General features: G+C 40.6%; 1 protein-coding gene across 1 annotated transcript; it reads left to right on the top strand.

The window, feature by feature from the left end:
• Nucleotides 1-7258: 7258 nt before the first annotated feature.
• On the top strand, nucleotides 7259-23221 carry FAM174A (family with sequence similarity 174 member A). The gene is made up of 3 exons (XM_042834871.1): nucleotides 7259-7521; nucleotides 18346-18480; nucleotides 22680-23221. Exons 1-3 carry the CDS (start codon nucleotides 7259-7261, stop codon nucleotides 22699-22701), a joined length of 420 nt encoding a protein of 139 aa, XP_042690805.1. The 3' UTR covers nucleotides 22702-23221.
• The last annotated feature ends 839 nt before the right edge of the window (nucleotides 23222-24060 follow it).

The raw sequence follows: 24060 nt of genomic DNA, 5'->3' as shown, positions 1-24060 counted from the left end.
CTCCTCTCCTCTCCTCTCCTCTCCTCTCCTCTCCTCTCCTCTCCCCTTCCCTTCCCTTCCCTTCCCTTCCCGGCTGGCTTTTTTGGGCTGGTGAATACAAACAATATAAATGCAAACAAATCCATACCTAGCTATCTCGGTTACTGTCTGAGTTTCCTGAGAACAGTTGGTTTCTCTTTGTATATTCAGGGAATGTTTATGGAAGTGCTTCGGTGTTTTCCAGAGCAGAAGAGAACTGCAACCCAGCCCTGAAACTTAGATTTTTTTAATGCTACAAGTTTTCTCAGTCAAAAATCAATGGGGTAAAAACGTGTATTCCAATATAGATGCAAAAGTTGCTTTATTCCATCTGGAGAAGTCAGCGAAGTCAAAGAATCACACAGAATCACAGAATTGTTGGGGCTGGAAAGGACCTCTATAGATCAAGTCCACCTCTCCTGTCAAAGCAGGCTCCGTAGACCAAGGTTGTACTGTACTTAAGTGAATTTGTGTGTAACTTCCGGTGCTTCAGGTTGTGGCTGCTTCCCTTTGTCCTACACCATGCACTGCTGAAAAGAGTCTGCCTCATCCCTTTGTCTCCCACACCTTATTTATAGACATTAATCAGATCCCCTCTCACTCTTTTCTTAACAGACCCAGATTGCTCAGCCTTTCATCAGAAGAGAGGTGCTCCAGGCCCTCATCTTTGTGGCCCTCCACTGGACTCTCTCCAGGAGATCCCTGGATCCTTTTTTGTACTGGGAAGCCCAGATCTAGATACAGTACTCCAGGTCAGGCCTCAAAGGGCAGCGTAGAGAGGGAGGATCACCTCCTTTGATCTGCTGGCCATACTCTTTTCAATGCACCCCAGAATGCAACTGGCCTTTTTGGCCACACTGTCGGCTCCTGGCCAACCTGTTGTCCAGCAGGACACCCAGGTCCCTCTCTGCAGAGCTCCTCTCCAGCAGGTCATCCCCCAACCTGTACTGGTGCATGTGGTTATTCCTCCCTAGGTAAACAACTCGACAATTGCATTTGTTAAACCTCATCCAGTTCCTGTCTGCCCAACTCTTCACTCTGTCCAGGTCTCGCTGAATTGCAGCACAACCTTCTGGTGTGTCAGCAATTCCTCCCAGCTTCCTATCATCAGCAAATTTGCTGAGGGTGGCCACTATCCCCTCATCAAGGGCCCAGATGAAGATGTTGAACAAGTCCGGACCCAGCACCAACCTCTGGGGAACACTGCTGGTTACAGGTCTCCAATTGGACTCTGCACTGCTGATCACATCTCTCTGAGCTCTGCCAGTCAGCCAGTTCTTGATCCACCTCACTGTCCACTCATCTATCCCACATTTCTTCAGATTTGTTATAAGGATGACGTAGGAGACAGTACCAAATGCCTTGCTGAAATCGAAGTAAAGTACATCCACTGCTCTCTCCCAAAGCACCCAGCCAGTGATGACGTTACAGAAGGCTACCAGATTGGTTGAGCATGGCCTGTCCCTGGTGAACACATAACGACTATTCGTGATAACTTTCTTCTCTTCCAATTTCCTAGAGATAGCATCCAGAACAAGCTCTTCATCACCATTCTAGGAATGGAGATTGAGTGGTCTGCAGTTTCCCAGACCCTCCTTCTTACCCTTTTTGAAGACTGGAGTGACATTAGCTATCCTGCAGTCTTCAGGCACCTCTCCCATTCTCCAAGAACTCTCAAAGATGACAGAGAGTGGTTCAGCAATTACCTCTGCCAACTCCCTCAGCACATGTGGATGCATCCCCTCAGGACCCAAGGATTTATGTACACTAATGCTCTTGAACTATCTCTTCCATCACCAAAGGGAAGCCTTCAATTCTCCAAACTCTCTCACTTACCTCCAGGGTCCAGGATTCCCAAGCAGGAGTCTTTGCAATGAAGACAGAAACAAAGAAGGCGTTCAGTATCTCTGCCTTCTCGACATTTCTTGAGTCAAGTACATTCTTCTTCCAGTCTCTTTTAACAGATATATCCATTATTTATAATGCCTGTGCAGGCAATCATCAAGAACTTAGATTCAAAACTACAATCTGTAAAACTGAGCAAAGTATTGATCAAATAACCCTTTAATGAAAAATACTGAACTTCATTTCATGCTTAGATTTGTATTCTTTGGCAGGGAGGTTGGACTCGATGATCTCTGGAGGTCCCTTCCAACCCCTACAATTCTGTGATTCTGTGATTCTATGATTCTGAATAGACTTTTACTCTTAGAAAAAGGGAGACTCCCCATTCTCATCTTACCAGCCTGTGATAGAAACGCAGAACCACAGAATATCCTAGTTGGAAAGGATGCACAAGGGTCATACAATTGTAGAATCATGAAAAGGCTTAGAATGGAAGGGACCTTAAAGATCATCTGTTTTCAATCCTCTGCTACGACAAAGCCGGGGCACCCAGGAGGCCGCAGCAGCAAAGGGAACCGGTAAGGGGACACCTCAGCCTGGGCAGCCCACTGGGAGGGTTTCCTTCCTGAGGGACCCGGGCACTCGTTCCTCCGCTGAGGGGGTCAGCGAGTGACCGTGGCCTCTCTTCCTTTCCTAGCGTGACCCCTGCAGCTGCAGCAGCGCGGTGAGGAGCAGCCCCTCATCCCCTTTGCTTTCCTGCCCTCCTTGTCTTTTCTGCAGGTCTGTGAGGTCGCGGCAGTGAGGATTTGTCTCTCATTCTAACCCAAAAAGACTGCTGAAGTCTGTACACTAACAAGCTTTGATGGTCAGTTACATTGGCTTCTAGTAGGCTCTTGCTTTCTGCAGCAAAAACTAAATTCTTTTTAGCATACAATTCTTCCCCTACTTTCTTAATCAAAGTTTTCATTGTGAAAGACAAGCTTTTAATTACATTTTTAAATTAGATACATTATGAAACACCTATTGTGAATAATGATACAGACATTATACATATAGTCACAAGTTTCTCATAGCGGCAGACATTCATCTGACAAAATAAGAGCGTAAAATGTAACAGTGTATAGTTTTAAAAACACTACAGGCATTACAAACAGTGAATATGTTTTTTTGCATTACTTCTAGCTGCGGAGAAAACTCACATCTCTCTCCCTTTACTCCTAAATCTCCTCTTATATATAGTATGATGTCTTACAGAGAAATAGACTTCACAATTTTCAGTTAAATGTGGCAGATAACTGTTAGAAAGTTGCAAGTTGCATTTGCCATAATTAAGTATTGGATTAAAATACGTGAACAAGTATTTTCCAGTGACATTAAAAGATTACAAAGACATTATAATTATATAACCTTTCTCTGAGGCACTTTTTGGAATAAGATTGCACATGAGAGACTACATTTTGAATTTTCTCTTTTTTTTTCCCCTTTTTGCAAGTACTCTGAAAATCTACTTAGGTGGAAAAGATGGTGTTATGACTCTAAAAACCTAATTTGGTAATGTCATCAGTCATCAGACTCACTTTAAATTTGTCTGCAAGGAACCTGTACATAAAAGAGGGTAAGAAAAATCCCCAAAAGCCACTCTTGAATCTTTCATATTGGAAAAGCTGTTAATGATAAAAAGGACTGACATATAAAAGAAAGCTCATTTTAACAAATTACTTCCTATAACAAATTAGAATAGTATTACAGCACTTAATCACATAATTTAAGACTGAATTTTACTTAGGTATTAGTTATGGCAATTACAGCTTTTTTTCTGTTCTAATACCATCAAGTGAAAGAACACAACACAAATGTGAAAGATATTCTCACTGGTTTACCTCCATAAAAACCCCGTTTTAAAGTACATATGAATCTTGGTGTAATGTCTAGACAGGCCCTATTATGAAATTGTCTGCCCTCTTTAAGGCTTTAATTTCTGTCTGTATCTTGCTTGGGCATGACATACTTCATACTTTCCTTTCCTAAACTTGTATTACTAAAAAATAATTACTGGTTAAATATTCAATTTCTGCTACTGATACTTTTTGCAAGTAACATTTCCAAGTATTTAACAATAACAAATGACAACTGTTATAAGCAAAAAGTGTTTTTCATTTTATTTAAATAATATTCTATTACTAATCCAATATGGCCGGCTCTTCACTTCTCTTTCCATTCAGTGTGTATTTGAAGACAAAGCAAAAGGAAAGATAAAAACATTTCTTAAAGTGCAATTACAAAGCTATGCTTTTTGGCACCCTGATTCATAGATGTAGGCTGAACTCGAAAACATTTTTAACTCATTTTTATGTTGAAAAGCAGTTATGTTTTAAACAGACTACTCTTTTAATGTCACCATCTGCTTCAGGATTACAGTAAAATCTGACAATGGACTCTGCTCTGCACATCTTCAAAGTTGCATCCAATCTTATGAGTTTAAATGCAAATTACATGTGCATAACACTGAGAATGCAGGCTTCTGTGATTTAATTCACACTTTGTTAACAGTCCAGGCAGTCCTAAGCAGAAAACTCTGCTATAATTCCACAGTTTTACAGAGGGAAACATGGATTCCTAGAACTGTTTTATCTATTGTACTTTTGTTGTTTCTAAAACAAGCCTTTTTCAGAGATGTTTACAACAGGATAGACATTTTGGCTTTGTTCTGAGTTGGTTGTGGGTTTTTTGGTTCATGAAAATCATCTTTCAGGAATGCACTGAAAACCTATATGGTATACTTCTCAGAAGTATACAGAAACAACATACTGGAATTACTAAGACTTTTGCAAGGAAGAATGCCAGCATGCAAAAACACCTCATATTTCATAGTTACTTTATTTCCATATTATCAGGAGGAGTCCTTAAAAGGACATACTCTCTTTCTGTTGTTATTGTAGCTTATTCAAAAAGCTTATTGATCTACACAAGGGCAGGCAAGCAGAAATATTTTCAGGCAACAACACCCTTAGGTAGAGTAAATGGCATTTGGAGACTTGCAGAATACAGCAGTGTTATTCAGGTGTTTTCAGAGGGACAGAAGACAGTTTGCATCTCAGTAGCATCCTATCAGAGCAGAGAAGCACATAGTGTGCAGTGTCATTTTTGGATTCTTAATTTCTCAGTGTCACCTGAAAGTTGTTCCTAAAGGACTTCATTAAGGATGAAATCTACAGACTGAAAGAGCGTAAGGAAACGAAAATAGATGTGTTCTGTACTGTGCCTTTTGTCTCCAAAAGTATTGGGGGACAAACACACACAGCAGTTTTAGCAGAACTGCAAAAAAAAAAAAAAGAATATACAGAACTCCTAAGTGCCTTTCTCCGAGTTATCATTTCATTCTGTGATGAAAAGGCTCCTTCCCAGGCATGTATGACACTCACATACTCTTGCAAAGTAATTTCGCTGCTCTTTCAATTTATGTGCAAGGCCTATTTCAAAGAATTCAAAAAATTACCCAATTTTGCTTTACTCAGAGGTGGAAGTCAAGTAAGCTCCATTAATTTTAATGGATGATTTAGCAGGCTCAGAGTCTTTCAGTGGTACTCAAGTTCTGTCGCCTTTTGGAGATATGAAAGTTTTTCCTTTCTCTTATAGGTGAGAAAAGTTCTAGCACTTACACAGAGACTGACATTTCTTTCAAAAGCTGTTGTAAGGATGATCATGGAGTGTCACCATTTGTACTTAATTTTTTCTTTCTTTGGTTGCAAAAAATAAATTAAGCAGTAATTATGCTTAGGAAACTTAAAAAAGGCTGTCAAAATAATTTTGCTATGCAGGTTGAAAGTCGTGACACATTTAATACATTATATATTTCAACAAAGAATGATCTTACATTCTTCTGAAAGCAAATTGTTTACAAACTTGGAGACTTTATATCACAAATGAATGCTGAACAAACCAATGGAATTCAATGATTTAAAATAAAATAAAATAAATAATAATAAAAAAATAATAATTTTTTAAAATTGCAAATATTTTATCTTCTAATTATCTTCTAATTAAATAACAATGACAAAAAAATCCCTGGCCATATAACACTGGGCTCCCCTATTTTCAAGTAATAACTTTGAAAACACATATATTGAAAAAAGACGGTATTACAGAGATATTGAACAAGATAGCCCCCAGTTTCTTCTCATAAATTGAGTATGATATGCAGTTTGCCATGAAATATATCACCATATTCCCCTGAGAAAGTATCCCAGCACTGCACAGCATACAGCACCCATGCAGCACTGACATATCCTCAAAACTGTTGATTGAACCAATGACTAATGCTCCCAATGAGCTGGAATGTGTTATTAGGTGGAAACGCATCTCAAGGTGACTCAGATGGATGAGGAATTACCACATATATTGGGTTTGGAGAGACTTCCTAAAGGCTTCAATCAGGAAAGTTCTATTCAAATAACAAACAATGGAAAAAGTTATCATGAAAGTTCAAATACATGCTCCTTTCAGCACCTTTAGTAAAAACTGTTCCTCCAAAGCACTGGAATAACCAGTAACATTTACATAAAAAAAGGAAGGCATAAAAGTAATGGTAAAAGGCACACGTGCTATTCTAAGTAGTTACACTTTTCAATGCCAAATTCTCACTGTATATGTGTCAGAACATGAACTTATTTTCCCACTTAACTATCACTAGTAGGAAGTTTTCTTGGATATTAAAACAAGTCTGCCTTTATTTAAAATCTGTTTACCTCCTTGTTAGCGATATTTCAACTGCAGAAATGTAACTGATAAAGCTATTTTTCTTTGTCCATATTTTCTCCATTTCTTTCTCCGCTATGTCAAACATCTGGTAAGAGGTAGCAAGGACTGAAGAATTAACCTAACAAATAGGACTGACTGAAGCAATTGCGCTGAAGAGATGCGACTGACACGAGCATCATACGCACCCTGCATTCAGACTGTACAGAGCTGCAACACAGTTACGGGGTCTCCTCTCCCCACTTCATGAATTTCCACCGGGCTTGTAAACTACTGATTGTTCTAAGGGCTCTGTTTGCAACCAGCCCAGTCACACTCGTTTCCTGATCCAACGTTTTGATCACAAGAGAAACACGCTTGGAAAGTTTCCAAGGCTCTCCCTTAGGAGACCCCACGCTCTAAGAGCTCACACATCCCCATTCAGGGCCCATACGGCCAGCCCCGCACCTCGCTCGCTGTGAGTCACGTGACCGCGCCGACAGCGGCGCGCGCCCCGCCGCTACTCTTCTAGCGGCAGCGGCGGCGGCCACCTGGCAACGGGCACTTCCGGTTCCGGGGCCGGGCGGTGGGGCCCGGCCGCGCTCAGGCCGCGGCCGGCGGCGGCTGAGAAGGGCGTGCGCTGGCGGGGCGAGCGGGCAGTATGTGGCCGTCGCCTCCTTGGCTGCTGGCGGGGCTGGTGCTGGCGGCGCGCTGCGGAGAGGCCGCGGTGGCTGTCCTCGGCGGCCCCTTCGTCTCCCCGCAGCCCACGGAGACAGCGGGCGGCACGACGCGGAGTAGCGGCGGGCGGCTGGCGGAGGTGTCGGTGCCGCCCGAGGAGGGCCAGCCCATGACCCAGCGCGCCCTGTCCATACTGCTGCTGGCCAGCGCCGCTCTCATCGTCTACTTCGTGATCCGGACGGTGCGGTGAGCGCGGCGGAGGGCGGGAGGAGGAGGCGGGACTCGAGTGGGCTCGGCACTGCGACGGCTGCGTGCCAGTTAGCGGCCCTTGCCGGATCCTCGTGGTGCTGTCCCGGCGGGAATAGCGACATCCCCGCCTGCTAGTCCTGTGGGGTTCTCGTGGGCAGTCTTTGTCCCATGTGCGAACGGGCACCGTTCAGCTTCTGAGTTCTGTGCATCTCGTTTTCAGTAAACACTTCTTGTGCGTTCCTAGGAGAAAGATCCTTAAAATATTTCACTGCCGCCAAACTGCCTCTGTTTCTCATTGAAGCTTCTTGCAAAACTTTTTATTCTTTTATGATTAACCCCATAACAAGAAGTCTTTGTTTCTGGGTTTTCTCCTTGCATACTTAGTCTCTGAACAACTTGCAGCCTCGAATGTGTGATTACTCAGAAAGCATATGCATTGTAACTATGTTTCTACACTATGTTTGTGTGTTTTCTTTCTCTTCCTTTTTTTTTTTTTCTCAGAACAGTTAGCACAGTTTACATGTTCTTTATGAAAACGGATGTAAATCTAGGGTTATGTGTTGTTATGTATATGCATAATAAATAATAATAATAATAATAAAAAAGAACTAAACAACTGATGCTTAACCAAGAGTAGCATCTTGGTGTGAAGTACTGAGAAACTTCTCCTTTTTGAGAGCAAAGGAAAAAATAATTACTTCAGGCTGATTTTTAGTAAGCAAAATATGTCATGCCGAAACTATATGTGAGAAATGTCGCTTTTATGACAAAAGTAAGCAGGCTTAAATTCAAACCTTGTCCAGTACAAGTACTCAGCTCTGTTGAAATTTAGAGTGATGTGGCTCTGGAAATACTAGATTTACGGCTTTTACTTCAGATTGGTTGTGTTGATGACAGTTACCTTCTGAGGTCAGATGTGCTTTGAGTCAGCCAGCAAAATCTTGTGGCTTTATTTTTTCCTGTTTCTGACATCCTTCCATGGGAAAAATGGAAGTGAAAGTGGAAACAGTTATGTCTGGCTGTAAGTGGTCAGGTTTTGGTATCTGGGAAGGGCATATAGGTGGCCTTTATGAGCAGAGCCCAGCACTGCCCCAGGTCACAGCAAAGCAGCTTCAGCTGCTCCAGAAGGGGCCCACTAATGGGCATAGCTGAGTCAAGAGTGATGTTGGCTGTGATCTGGAAAAAGAGATCTAAGAAAGGGAAATGCTGCTCTACAGCAGCAGCTAGGAGATAGGAGTGAGATATGGGAGAGAAGCAGCTCTGCAGGCACCAAGGTCAGTGCAGAAGGAGGGCAGAGATGCTCCTGATGTGGAGCAGAAGTTCCCTGCAGTCCAGGAGATGCTTGTGGTGAAACAAGTTGTCCCTCTGCAGCCGGTGGGCACCATGGGGAGCAGATCTCCCTGTGCAACCGTGGAAGAGCCATGGTGCAGCAGGTTGATGAGGCCTGAAAGAGGCTGGAGCCCCTGGAGAGCCCCTGCAGGAGCAGACCCTAGGAATCTGTGGTGGGGCAGGATGTCTTGGACAGGTGTCTGCTGTGGAACTCCATACTGGAGCAGTCTGCTCCTGAAGGATGAGCCCTGTGATAGTAGCTGTTGGAGGAATGCTTAGAGAGCTACAGCCTGTGAGATGGATCCTACGCTAGAACAAGTATGAGGGGGAATTACAGAATCGTTTGAAGTGATAGAGACCTTTACAGACTATTTACTCCAACTCTGCAGCAATGAACAGGAATATCTACAGCTAGATCAGGTTGCTCAGAGCCCTGTCTAGTCTGACCCTGAATCTCTCAAGAGACACCACCTTTCTGGGCAACCAGTGCCAGTACTTCACTAATTTTATCATGAAAATCTTTTTCTTTATATCCAATCTAAATCTCCCCGGTTTTAGCTTGAACCATCTCCCTTTGTCCTATGAGCCTGTTAAAGAGTCTGTCCCCTTCTTTGTTATAGCACCCATTTACGTACTGAAAGGCTGCTGTCCGGTCTCCCTGGAGCTTTCTCTTGTCCAGGCTGAAGAGTGCCTGCCCTCTCAGCCTGTCATCACAGAGGAAATGTTCCATCCCTTGAATCATTTTTGTGGCCATAACGTGGACATGCTTTAACAGATCCGTGTCTCTCCTGTACTGTAGACTCCCCATTTGGACACAGTACTCTAGGTGAGGTCTCACCAGAGCAGAGAAGAGGGGCAGGATACCTTTTTCCCCCAGCTGACTGTGGTTCTTTTGATGCAGCCCAGGATATGGTTGGCTTTCTGGGCTGTGAGGGTATATTGCTTTCTCACGTCCAGCTTACCATCCACTAGTACCCCTAGTTCCTTTTTGGAAGGGCTGCTCTCAATTCTTTTAGTTCCCAGCTTATACTGATAGTGGGGGTTGCCATGACTCAGGTACAAAGCCTTGCTCTTGGATTGTTTGAACCTGATGAGGTATTCCTGGACCCAACTGCTTCAACCTTTCTAGATCTGTCTTGGTAGCATGCTGTCCCTCAGACATGTCAGCCACTTGGTGTTATCTACTAACACTGAGGATGTACTAGATCCTACTGTTGATGTCACTGATGAAGATACTAAAGAGCATTTTTGCTAGTACTGACCTTTGAGGAGCGCTACTCATCACTGATCTCCATCTAAACATTGAGCCAGTGACCACCACACTGGGTGTGATGTCTGTTGCCTGGCTCAGGAAGTTATCCTCTATACATTCCAGGAGCCTCTTGGATTACTGGATTACACCATGCTACTTTTCCAGGAGATGTAGGAGGCAACACCTCCCCCTCACTTTCTTAACCTGTCCCTTTTGAGCAGCTTGTAGTTGTTGATAGTCAAGCTCCAGTCGTGGGAATCATCCCACCAAGTTTCAGTGATGGCTACTACACCATGGTTTTCTAACAAGAAACAGTGCAGATAAAGCACTATGACTGATCACAGTGAGTGTTTCTCATCCTGCCGTGAAGCTCCAGACCAGGGAGAACAAGGAAGAGGGTGTGATATTGAGCATGGTATTGAAGGGAAAGCCTGAGGAAGATGTTCCTACTTGCAGTTCTTACTGCCCTGCACTGTTATGGATTGGTAATAAAATAGTCTTCCCTGAGTTGAGTCTAGTCACAGTAACTGATGAGTTCCTCTGTTCTTATCTCAACCTATGAACTGTTGCATCTAATTTCTTCCTCCTATACTGCTGAGTAACTGGAGTATGATGGTAGAAACCCAGAGGCTAGCTGAGGTCAACCTGGCACCCAGGGCTTGACCGCCCTTTGGTGAAGAGCCTTTTCCTGACCCACAGCCTGACCCTTCCCTGACACAGCTCCATGCCTTTCCATCAGGTCCTGACACTATTGCCAGAGAGAAGAGATATGTGCCTTACACTCCAGGCATTACCAGTTCACAGGATTAGACTTTAAAAGTCCGTGTTTCCAATATGCTCTTGTGTATAGTTTAAGTGTATGTGTAAATGATTTGTTTCTTAATGCACGAAAACATTTACCACCTAGGACCAGTAAATTTGTTTTGGTTTTTTTTTTTTTACACATTTTTGGGAGCTGTGCTTTTGAAATGTTCATTGGTGAAAATGCTTATCTGAAAAATTCATTGTATACTTGTAGCAAAAAAGTTCAAATTAACTTGGACATCATGAATTGCAGCTGCAACCTTAAATCCACATGAGAAAAATGCTTGTTTGCTAATGATAGTCTGAGAGAAAATGCATACAAGTTATTTTGTACTCTCAACATTTTTTTCTCAATAGCTGTTTTTATCTTTCTGCTGCTGAAATGGTTTTGTTACACTCATAAACCATTAATTGCCAGAAATTTAAGTATTGTTTAAGATAACTTGCATATAGATACTGAATAATGATGAAAGTTCTTTCCATAATAATTAAATCTTCAGCTATTATACTTTGTTACTGTACCAGAAGCTTAAAACCTTTCTGAATGGATGTTGTCTCAGCAAATGAGCACTGTGTTTTGAGCAAACTGCCTGGTATTTGTCCTGTTATGTTCCTGCTCATATACATCATCACAGAGAAAGCATGTGTTTTGTAAATTGGATTTGTGGCTGAAATTTGTGACAGTACTCATGTTAAAAATTGAAGGTTTAGATACAAACCTTCCAGTTTCTTTTGAACATTTTTTTTTCCTTAGGGTAAAACCATGCATATTATTAACAAACATAAAGGTTTCAGGAGTTTATACAAAATTTCAGCATATTTGCACCCTTCAACTATTTTTTTTTCATAGAAATAATCTATAATTTAAAAATTAGAAGTAACATTTTTCCAGCTCTGATAAAGACTACAAGGAAGATCTAGGTACTGTTTGTTGGGATGCAGTTAGTCAAAGCCTTGCTTGGTTAGATAACGTATCAATCTCTTTCTTCATCAATTCTGTACATTCTGATAAAGATACGAGTTTTTGGTTTTCAGAGCCATTTGGCTTTCACAGAATCATAGGGGTTGGAAGGGACCTCCAGAGATCATCGATCCAACCCCCCTGCCAAAGCAGGTTCCCTACAGCAGGTCGCACAGGTCGGCATCCAGGCAGGTCTTGAACATCTCCAGAGAAGGAGACTCCACAACCCCCCTGGGCAGCCTGTTCCAGTGCTCCGTCACCTCACTGTAAAGAAGTTCTTGCGCACATTTGTGCAGAACTTCCTATGCTGCAGCTTGTGTCCATTTCCCCTTGTCCTGTCTCCAGTCACCACTGAAAAGAGTCCAGCCTCGCCATTCTGCCCCCCACACCTTAGATACTTATAGACCTGGATCAGGTCCCCTCTCAGTCTTCTTTTCTCAAGGCTGAACAGACCCAGTTCACTCAGCCTTTCCTCATAGGGGAGATGCTCCAGGCCTTCACCATCTTTGTGGCCCTCCGCTGGACTCTTTCCAAGAGATCCCTGTCTTTTTGTACTGGGGAGCCCAGAACTGGACGCAGTACTCCAGATGAGGCCTCACCAGGGCAGAGTAGAGGGGGAGGATCACCTCCCTCAACCTGCTGGCCACACTCTTTTTGATGCACCCCAGTAAGCCATTGGCCTTTTTGGCCACAAGGGCACACTGCTGGCTCATGGCCAAGCTGTCATCTACCAGGACACCCAGGTCCCTCTCTGCAGAGCTCCTCTCCAGCAGGTCATCCCCCAACCTGTACTGGTGCATGCAATTATTCCTCCCCAGATGCAAGACTCTACACTTGCTTTTGTTAAACCTCATCTTCTTACTGCCCAGCTCTCCAGCCTATCCAGGTCTCGCTGAATGGCAGCACAGCCTTCAGGCGTGTCAGCCAATCCTCCCAACTTGGTATCATCAGCAAACTTGCTGAGGGTGGCCATTATCCCCTCATCAAGGTCATTGATGAAGATGTTGAAAAAGACAGGACCCAGCACTGACCCCTGAGGAGCACCACTGGTTACAGGCCTCCAGCCAGACTCTGCACTGCCAACAACAACCCTCTGCACTCTGCCAGTCAGCCAGTTCTCAACCCACCTCACTGTCCATTCATCTATGCCACACTTCCTCAGCTTTGTTATAAGGATGCCATGGGAGACAGTATCAAATGCTGAAATCAAGGTAGACTACATCCACTGCTCTCCCCCCATCCAGCCAGCCAATGACAACATTGTAGAAGTCTACCAGGTTGGTCAAGCATGACCTCCCCCTGGTGAACTCACGCTGACTACTCTTGATAACCTCCTTTTCTTCCAGTTTTCTAGAGATGGAATCCAGCACAAGCTGTTCCATCACCTTTCCAGGGACAGAGGTGAGGCTGACTGGCCTATAATTGCCTCGATCTTCCTTCTTGCCCTTTCTGAAGATCGCAGTGACATTGCCTGTCCTTCAGTCTTCAGGCACCTCCCCCATTCTCCAAGATGACAGAAAGCGGTTCAGCAGTCAGCTCTGCCAGCTCCCTCAGCTCCCGTGGATGCATCCCATCGGGTCCCATGGATTTATGAACATCGGTGTTGCCAAGGTGCTCTCGGACCGCCTCCTCTCTGACTAAAGGAAAGTCTTCCATTCCCCCAGACTCTCTCACTAACTTCCAGAGTCTGGGATTCCTGAGTGAGTGCTTTTTTCACTGAAGTCAGAAGCAAAGAAGACACTCAGTATCTCCGCCTTCTCAGCATCCCCTGTTACCAGAACACCACCCTCACTTAGTAGGGGAGCCACATTCTCCCTAGTCTTCCTTTTACTGTTAACATACTTAAAAAAGCCTTTCTTATTATCCTTTATTAGCTTTGCCAGATTCAATTCCAGGCAGGCTTTAGCCTTCCTCGTTGCATCCCTGCAGGCCCTGACAACATTTCTAAATTCTTCCCAAGTGGTCAGACCCTTTTTCCACATTTCCACATGGATCTTCTTAGCTTTGAGTGTGTGCACGAGCTCCTTGCTCATCCACACAGGTCTCCTGCTTTGTTTGAATGCGGTGCCCTGAAAATCCGTTTTGAAGAAAATCATGTGAGAGTTGATGCAGCTTTGCTGCTGTGGCTGTAACACTATTTTTTCTCCACATATAATTAATGTAAACTATAGCAATCTCTCAAACTTTCTTACTGATAAAGCTGATGATGCAATTTCTCTGTCAGGAAAAAAAATACATATCTGATTTCATTTCTAGCTTTGTGTATGAGACTTCTATTTTCAACTGCACTTTTATAAAAGTTGCCTCTTTGTGCTGTGAAGATGAGTGTGGGAGGTATTTTCAGACAACTGAGTGTGCATTAGCAGGCTGTGTGAGGCATCTTTGGAGATTGTGTTCTGGCATCCTGCAACCTCCAGCAGGCTGCTCAGCTCTAGATGGGTTGCTTTGAGTATGTGCCATGAAGAAGATTTGTGATCAACTTGTTCCTGTGTTTAACCCACACAGGAAGAAAGTCTGTTGGTTTTTTCTCTCTTTTTTTCTGGTATTGTTATTGTTTTGTTGTTGTTGTTTTCCTCCAATTGTGTTATTGAGGAAAGCTTTTGTTACAATGCAGCAGATCTTTCCCAGGCTTTATTTGCTGTGATAGCTAGCTGTGTATTTTACAATAGAACTTCATGTCTCTTGTGCATCGTCATCCGTTTTTATATCCAACTCCTTCTATGACAGAAGATTTTCCAAAGAACAATGTATGTAGTAGCAAGACATATAGTAGTAACATATATGTAGTAACATATCAATCGGAACTAGAAATAAGGAAATTTAGACATTGTGATGCCTCATTCATTTTGACAATTTTGCCTTCCATGCTTAGATTTGATACTTGACACAAAATGCCTGACAATGCACAGAAACACTAATATTACAGTTCATATATCCTTTTTTTTCTTTTTTTTCTTTTTTCTACCTTTCCTGTTCCTGGATAGTTCTGCTTACATACAGGAAGCCTATTGCAGTCAAAGGTGATCTCCTGTATTTATGTAGGAAGAAGAGCAGCCAGGCTCTCAGTTCTTCAGCCTTCATGATTTGGTGAGAAAACAGATCTAGCAGATGAGATGAAATGGCTTTTTTCTTCTAGACAGCTGTTACAGTATGCCACACAATTTGTCATACTACATCAGACTACCAGAAAACAGTTCAGTATGAATTATGTATCAGATAATAATTTTAAATAAGTTTCTAGGGAGTTATTTTTTAGCCTTTTAGGATTATTGAATTTCTTTTATGGATATAAAATCTGTAGCTCATGTGTGCCCTTCACAGAAGATATTAGCTTCAACTAATAAATTTATGAGGATGCTTTTTGTAAGTGGCATCGTTCATGGTTCAGGAAAAATCAATTTAGTTTGAAATATTCATTAATGGAGAATGTGAATGGGTTGCACCATGTTGTGTGGTACGTGGTATGAGAAGGTATTTCCACTTTTAAGAAGATGTATGCTGGCTCATACGTAAAGCTTGTCTGTAGGCTTGACGTGATTGGAAATGTCCCGTACTTCTCAGAATCTTCCGAAGTATTTGTGAAGAGGAGGAGCAGAGAACAAGGGACATTTGTAGAGTTTTATAACAGTAAAAAATTTCAACTAGAATGGCACTTTACATAAAAAGAGAGATCAATTAGCAATTACTGCTGTATTGAACTGATCTTTTTTCAAGTGTGTGTGGCTTTTAGAAAGCATATTCCTTTGCACCTGTGCTAATTAGGATAACTTAGAAAAAGCAAATTCTTAGTCATCATCCTCCGAGCCGTTTTCAGTTCCGTGTTTCTTTAATCTTTTTTCTTTAGATGTGCTTTGGATTTGGCCTGTTTTGTTCAGCTCTCATTTCATTAACATATTTTCTGTTGTTATTTTTTTCTTAGTTTCTTAGTTCTTATTTAGCTCTGCTCTTACAGTTTATCATCTCTAACACTTCTGGTATTAATATTTGTTTGTGTCCTATTGCAGATTACTCTCATGTTGTCAGCTGTTTTTGTGAAATTATTGAGACTGAACATGCAGAAATAAAACATGGATTTTTGTGTAACTTGAATCGCATTTTTCATAGCTTCATTAGACCACAAGGAGTCAGGAATAACTACAGTGATAAAAGTAATCCTTTTTAAGTTATTGAGAATGCTACTGACTTTATGCAGTCAGAGCTTTGTGGTAGATTTTTTTTCGATCGCTGGTTAGAAAAACAAACTTTTGTAAACACTCATGACAGTGCTCTAGCATTCTAGGTACGTCTGTACATGTATATTCTGCAAGCATCTCCAGTATCCTTGTAGCATTAGTTTGTTAACTAACTTGTATGTAAACTAAGTTTTTGTATCACAGTAATTTTCTGTTTCTCGGTAGCATTCATATGAACCTTTAAATTTGTGCAAGCCTTGTGATACCATTTGCCATTGGTCTAGCCTGTTAGAATGTCTGAGTGCTTACACCAAAATTGGTTGTGTACCTTTTACTTTAGTGAAAACAAAAGACATGCTAAAGCTACCATATTTTTCATCACACCCTCATCATGAGGTTTCAGAATGTTCCTCAGCTTGGTACGTTATAAGTATTTCACTTCTTTCTGTGCTGAGAACTGATTAAAATGTTTTTGTCCTGAGCTGAAAGATGACATTTTTGTGTTTTTGTGATTAGCCTTACCTTTAAACAATAAATTATGCTAAAGCACATGTATGGCACAGCTGCTGCTGCTGTTTCGAATCAGGTAGAGGAAATTATAAAGCTAACTATTTCTTTTTATGCCTAGGTTGTTCCAAAAGTAATGCCTCCTATTTATTTCCATGGAATTACAACAGATACAAGAGCACAATAAAACTATTTGGTATAGCACATTTGCAGTTACAGAACATTCTTTTTCAGTGTAGCCACCACCACTGACTATGCATTATCCCCAGCAATGAACAAAAGCCTGCATGCTGCTCTCATAAGAATCTTCATGGCATCCGGATTGTGTCTTGTCCTTTCATGTCCTTGTTGCTGCTGTTGAAATGCACCATCTGCTGCCTCGCTGTGCTCACAGTGAGCATAATCCACTGTTTGGTCTCCAGAAACCAAACAGCAAGCTTAATGGGTGCCTTTTTTTTTCTTTTTTTCTTTTTTTTACATGGAGGAATTCAGTGACACACCAATGCTTCATACGCATTTCTACGTCAGACTCCATTCTCTGAGTGCCCTTCTGCTGCCATCTGTCGCATGGCAACAAAATGTAGTGGAATATTGATGGGAAGGTTTGGCCTCTACTGCCATGCCACCAACATCTGCCCCTGACATTGTTGGCCAGCGTAAGAAAATATGAGGCAGTTCTTTCAGAGCAGCCCTTGTACTATTCTTTTCATTTTATAATGCCATATCCTGAAGAACGGTATTTTTTGTACCAAAGGACATCTCAGTTACTGGGATGATCATTAGCATAAAAATTGTACATAGTAAGTCTTTCTGAAAGCTGTGAACACCTCTCCTAGGTACCTATCTTAGGTTTGTAAATTCTGCTTCTAAAGTTGCTGAAAGGAAGTGCTGGATTTAGTTGTAAGAGTCTAGAATACAGACTTTTTTTACATTGCTTGTCTTTATGAGACTAAATTAACTGAAAGCAGCTCAATTTTTTTGCTGAGAGACTTGTAATCAGAGTTCCCCCACTTCAGAGAGTTGTGCAAGACATACTAGATACATACAGAGCTGCAAAGCCAAGAACAGGGCTTACATGGGAGCCAGACCTACACTGTGAAGCCACAGAACAGATTGATTTGTATAAAAGCAATGCTGTTTTTTCAAGATGTTTATTACTCATTTCTGTAAGAGATGTTTGGGTTTCTCAGACCTCATGTTGCATATTTTACTGCACTTTATTTAACTTAATACTAAACAGTATAGCTTTTTTTTTTTTTTAATTCATGAAGTCTTACATAGGCTGAGCTGAAAATGATGGCAGCTATGGATTGTCCTGTATATCTGTTACAGTTTTCCTGTGTTTCCCTTTCATCTCTTGTTCTGCAAAATGTGCAGCAAATACGTAGTAAGAGAATTTTATTTTTTTTCTCACTGTAGGGTCTGCTAGTAGTGCATTTTGTACATTGGCATGTATTTTTATCAGTCTCTTGCATTTAGCTACTGAACAGCTTTCTGCGTTTACTTTCTTGTTAGCTATTAAGTGCCTTTTTGTATTCTCTTCAGTAATTCTATACAAAACTAAAGGTGACAAACGCTTATTGGCCTCAGTCATTTCCTGTAAATTCTTCATGGTTGGAGCTGTCTGACAACTGAACTTCAGTGAGCTAAGAGTGTACACTGTAATTACACTAACTTTTTAAAACTCATTATCAGTCTCAGTGTAGCAGTGTTTTGTGGGGATAATTCTCTTACACTGTTGAAATTGGAAGCAGGATGAAATTAATAGAACTTATATATCTCAAAATACATTTCAGGCTCAGAAGACATAACAGGAAAACAAGAAGATATGGAGTTTTGGATACAAACATAGAAAACATGGAGCTGACACCGCTAGAGCAAGATGATGATGATGATGATACAACACTATTTGATGCCAATCATCCTCGAAGGTTTGTATGTAGGAGCTGAATGTATGTCTACAAATAGAAATGAAGGTGTACAGATGATAAGAAGCTTGACTGAGGATGCTTAGTATTTTGTTTAATATGTGTGTAATTGGAGACGTATTGTCAAAATAAATTGAATTTTTAATTTAAATTAATTTTAAATTTAGTAGGCAAGAGGATGAGGTTAGTACTTCAGTTCTTGATCTACTCTAGAACATGAACACCTTTGTCTTTGATTTTGTCTTTGACATATGAGTTCCAGAGAAAGTCAACAACTAATTTATCAGCTTTACACACTTCAATTATTCCATTCTTGGATATTTTACTCTTGTCACTTACTGAGTGTATAAGGAGATAGAAACAAGAATAATAAGAACAGAAGTATTGTTTAGGTCAAGGTACTTTACAGCTATAAAACAGTACACCTCTATTGGCAATTGATTTTAAGTGTTACCTAAGGAAAAAAATTATGATGTAGTATTGTAGATTTAAAAAAAAAAAAAAACAAAAAAACTGTCCTAATTTCCAAATGCTCAGCTTCTTTTAAAATTGAAGTACTGAGGCAAATTATCATGTCCTTTAGCTAAACCAAACAATTTGGAAATATTTGAAAGTATCTTTCTGATCCCCTGATCCAGACCATTTTTAGTATAATCGTTAGGATGACATATGATCTAAATAATTTGAATACATTAGAAGTATTTCATTTATCTGATGACATAGCTATTGTCAGATAAGTATTTATCAGTATCAGCGTATGAAATTCCTCACATACTTTGTTACCTTCTTGATGAGAGAACTTCTACTATTTAAATACTGTTTATTTTAATAGTGTCAACTTCAGATGAAAACTAAAAATACCCAATGTTTTCACCCAAGCCCAAACACTTAGAAAAAGTGGGAAAAAAAGTGGGATTATTTCTTTTCTGTGGGCCTGCAAAACAGCCTAAGATTTGATAGTGTTAGCTTACAGAAGAGGTGATGTCAAGATTGAGCCACACTGCAAGAAGAACAATTGTATTCAAGTAATTGAGTGTCCTGACTGAATTTCTGCATATGTTTCTGTTTACTTGCTAAGGGAATTTACTGAATAGAAGTACTACTCTCACAAGTGAATGAATAGAAAATCATAGAATCATTAAGATTGGAAAAGGCCTTTAAGACCATCAAGTCCAGCTATCAACCCATCATCACCGTGCCCGCAAACCACGTCCCTAAGTGTCACATCTACAAATTTCCTCAGTACCTCCAGGGGTGATGACTCCACCACTTGCTTGGGCAGCCTCTTCCAACGCCTGACCACCTTTTCAGAGGAAAATTTTTTCCTTATATCCAACCTAAACTTCCCCCGGTGCAACTTTAGTCATTACATCTCGTCGTCTTGTTGTTATCCAGGAAAAGAGACTGATCCCACCTTGCACAACCTCCTTTTAGATAGTTCTAGAGAATGATAAGGTATCCCTAGAACCTTCTCTTCTACAGCCAGAACAATCCCAATTCCCTCAGCTACTCCTCATAAGACTTGAGGTTCACACCCTTCACCAACTTTTTTGTTCTTTGGACACTCGAGCACTTCAGTGTCTTTCTTGTAGGTAGGGGCCCAAAACTGACCACAACACTGAAGGTGTACCATTGCTAAAGCTGAGTACAGTGTGATTCTGCTTGTTCTGGCTACACCAATCCTAATATAAGTTAGGATGCTGCTGGCCTTGTTGGCCATCTGGGCACACTGCTGGCTTATGTTCAGCAGGCATCCCACATGATTTTCAGCTGTGCAGCTTTCCAGACACACTGCCCTAAGTTTCTAGCATTGTATGGAGACGTGACTGAAGTGCAGCACCTGGCACTTGGTTGTTGAACAACTGGCATTCAGCTTAAGAAAACGCTACTGTTTTTCAGGAGTGCTCAGAAAGTAAGCGCTTAAGTGATGAAAGACATTTCTGAAATGGGAGATTGAGAAAGCAAATATTTTAAGTTATATTCCACACATGTATGTTGTAAGCTTGCTGTGTTCTCCTCTATATAGAGACAAGCTGTCAAAATTTCGCAAGTTATGTTTATCTTGAAATTTGTGCATAGGAGAATATGAAGAACTGTGGTGGACAATCTGAATATGTTCAGCAAAACTGTCAGTAGTTCTTGGTAGAATACTGCTGATACTTTGCAAAGGGACAGCATTTCCAGGAAGGAAGCTTAAAAACTAATGTGGAGTACTTTTAAAATATATATATGTATCAGTAATTGGAAATACACTTTTGTCAATTTCATTCATCCTGTCGTGTCTGCGTGACAACCTGTGTAAGTTTCACACTGGGCAGCTAAGCTCCACACTGTTTACACAATCTCCTCAGGGAGAAAATATGATGAAGAGATGCTCATGCATTAAAATAAGGACAGGGAGATTACTCTCAAATACAGGCACAAGCCAGACATACTCAGCTTAATCATAGAATCACAAAGTTGGAAAGGACATACAAGATCATCTAGTTCAACCACCCTCCCACCACCATTGCTACCACAAGCCTCTAAACCATATCTTGTACCTCTTCATCCAGACACCTCTTGAACACTACCTTCCTGGGCAGCAGTCTCAGGAAGTGGCAGGTCCCTGTTGAACCAGCTGGAGTGGTGCTGCTCTGACATGGGGCACTGCTTGCCTTGGTGAACAGAGGTCAACCCTGTGGCCTCTCCTACTACCAGAACCCTGCCACATAGGCTCAGTATACACCTAAATAATCATTGTTTCCTAATTAGGGAGTACAAAATGTGTAAGGAATCAAAACAACTGAAACAACTTGATGATAAAACTGAAACAATTTAATGATAACAATACCTCGGATAATTTCAAATGATATTTTCACTTTTTCACAATTCCAGTGATTGTTGCAAAGGCAACAAGTGATTTGGAGCTTGTTTCTATTTTTTATTTTAGAATAATGCAAATATGCAGTCAGGTGTGGAGCAACTATGAAACTAGCAAGAGAGGTCTTGGGTAGGTTTTGATTTTAATCCCTGTGTATCATGGGCAAATCAGTGTTGCAGTTTTGCATAACTGCAGTCACTGAGCTTATTCAGTTCATAACTTTCTTATCGCCATAGATCAGAATGGAGTGTATTCAAAAACTAAACACAGTCTCAGGAAAGTAGGTGTATAGTTAACACATTCTGGTGTGTCCATATGTTTTTCTCATAGACAACAAATTATGGAAGCAGTCACGTATACAAAAGAGTTGTGTGTTTCTGTACGACTTGCTGTAAACTGCAGTAGTATTCATTCTGCCTTGCTTTCTTTTCTAATTGAATCAACCAAGATCTTTTGTTTTAAGGTGTTAGTGCACAGTTCAGTACATTTTGTTAGAAAGTTTTAGGCCTGTTTTGTGTAAGCTGCTTTTTGACTCTTTATAAGGCAGAGCAGAGAAGCTGGTTTCACTCCTAAAATAAGCGTGGCTGTGTTAGTTGTTGTGCTGATATGGTAACTACCTTGTTGCAGTTTCCTTTCGTTGCTGTATGAAAAAAGCAGCATAGGTGCAACTTAGGTGTCTTCCTCTTGTCACCAGTTTAGTGCTCTGTATACCATGTTGTCTCTGTGCCTTACCTGAATCTTACCCGAATGTGAAGTTTTGACTCTTTTGTCCAGTAACTTACTGTTGCATGTCAAAATTTGAAATTCTGGCCTTTGGTTTCTCACCGTGCGTTTTGGCCTAGATACTGTCCCCCTAGAGGGACAGTGTCTTGCAAGCACATCCTTAGTTTTTGAAGCTGTGTAATACAAGTTTGTGGTCCTCATTAAACCACTTCATGAATGCAGTACTTGCTAGTTACAGTATGTTAATGAGAGTTAGCAAAATTTCAGTCTTACGCGGTGTTTAATCTCACAGACTGTATGTCTTACATATATGTTTGTATATATACATATGGTTTTTAGTTTTGTTATATATATATATTTTTTTTTATATATGCGTATAATATATAAAAACAAAACTGAAAAACATGGAGGTCTAATAACTATTTTGGAGGTTTAAATGAACAGTGTTTTGTGGCATTTCACTTCACTGTAATGTGGTAACTACCTGTTTTTATGAACAAATTTAATAATAAAGAGTTGCACCCTTTTTGTCTTAATGTTTGGTCTTTAAAAATGTAGAGTAACATTACCCTTGAAACAGCATTTCACATTAATGCATGTGTTTCTTCTGTTGTAGATTAGTACGTGCCTTGCAGTGAAATAACTTAATTCTTGAACCAGATGAGACTGCTTCACACGAGGAATAGGAAGCAAGAAGATGTGTAAGCTGGGGAGAGGCTAATTGAAACTTAGCATACTGCAGCATCCTCAGTTTGTTCCATAAATACTGTATCAATTTGTTGTACCTTCCTGTATATAGAAAATTGTAAAGCCTGAGGAGAGAGGATGCACTAAAACGAAAACCTATTTGGAAGGGAGATTACTTTTAAAACAGGGTATTTTTTGTTTGTTCTAAATCTTGTATGCCTTAAGTGTGGTATACAATTTTTCTACAACAATCTGGAATGTTAACAGGTTTTTGGCTGATATTAAATTATAAGTAAACTTAACCTGTGTAGATTACTCAGAATTGTTATAACTCAGTTTTAACTGAGGAGATGCTTTACCCTTTGCAAATAAAAAGCCAAACTACTGCCTTTCACGTTGAGATTTTTTTTTTTAACTAATAAAGTTGTTATGTGTAAGTTTAAGTGAAAAAATAAACCTGTTTACAATGTTTCTAGTATTTAGTGTGTTTTTCAGCACCATATAGATATTAAGGATATTACTAATAGGGTCTTACTAAAGATAGTAATGCCTCATCTTTTGCTGTTAAGTCAATTTCTTTGTAAGGGCTATCTTTAACTGATGTGAAACAACTCTTGCTCCGCTGACTTAGTGGTGTCAGCATTCAGACCTGTGATGAAGCAGACATCAGGACTTTAGGTAAAGTTCCTTACTTTTGTAGTCTGTATTCTTTTGTGCTTTAGATCTGGGGAAAATACTAAACTTGAACCATAACTCTAAAGTGAAAAGGTGACATCAGAAGCAGCAGTTACTTTGAAATATGCAGTAGCATTCACATGAATGTAGTTTGTTTGTTTTCTTTAGCCAGTGTCCTGAAATTTAATGGAATAACTTTTAAAATAGAGAAGACGTGATTTTTTAAAAATGTTTCACATCCTACAATGCTCTTGAATATTATGGGTGAAATGTAGAAGTTCCAGACTGTTAAAATTACATTGGTGTAATTGTACCACTAATTTTGTACATCTAATCTCAAGGTATAAACTTGCAAACAGACTCTTTTTCCTGATTATTCGGTCCCTTTTTGGAGGAATATAGGAATATCTTCAAGACTACTTTTATAACAATGGGGAGTTGTCTGCCATACATATATATATATATATCTTAAAAATTCTCTGCTAGCTGATTTGTACTGAATCCTATTTATTTTGCCATAGTGAAACCTTAGACTGGGTTTGAAGTAAACAGTCTTCCAAGCTAATGTTCATCTACAGTTTGCTCATGTGCCACAGTCTGCTGGGAAATACATTGTATTTACAATAAATTGAAGT

The sequence above is a fragment of the Centrocercus urophasianus genome, unplaced genomic scaffold (assembly GCF_019232065.1).
Source record: "Centrocercus urophasianus isolate 14NV4802_14NV808 unplaced genomic scaffold, USGS_Curo_1.0 seq_494, whole genome shotgun sequence".
Classification (NCBI taxonomy): domain Eukaryota; kingdom Metazoa; phylum Chordata; class Aves; order Galliformes; family Phasianidae; genus Centrocercus; species Centrocercus urophasianus.
Note: the sequence above shows the minus strand (reverse complement) of the source record. Positions and strands in the feature narration are given on the sequence as shown.

Coding starts and splice junctions, on each gene's coding strand:
- FAM174A (XM_042834871.1), top strand. CDS start 7,259: ATGTGGCCGTCGCCTCCTTGGCTGCTGGCGGGGCTGGTGCTGGCGGCG. Junction 7,522..18,345: donor TTCGTGATCCGGACGGTGCG/GTGAGCGCGGCG, acceptor AATACATTTCAG/GCTCAGAAGACATAACAGGA. Junction 18,481..22,679: donor GATGCCAATCATCCTCGAAG/GTTTGTATGTAG, acceptor CTTCTGTTGTAG/ATTAGTACGTGCCTTGCAGT.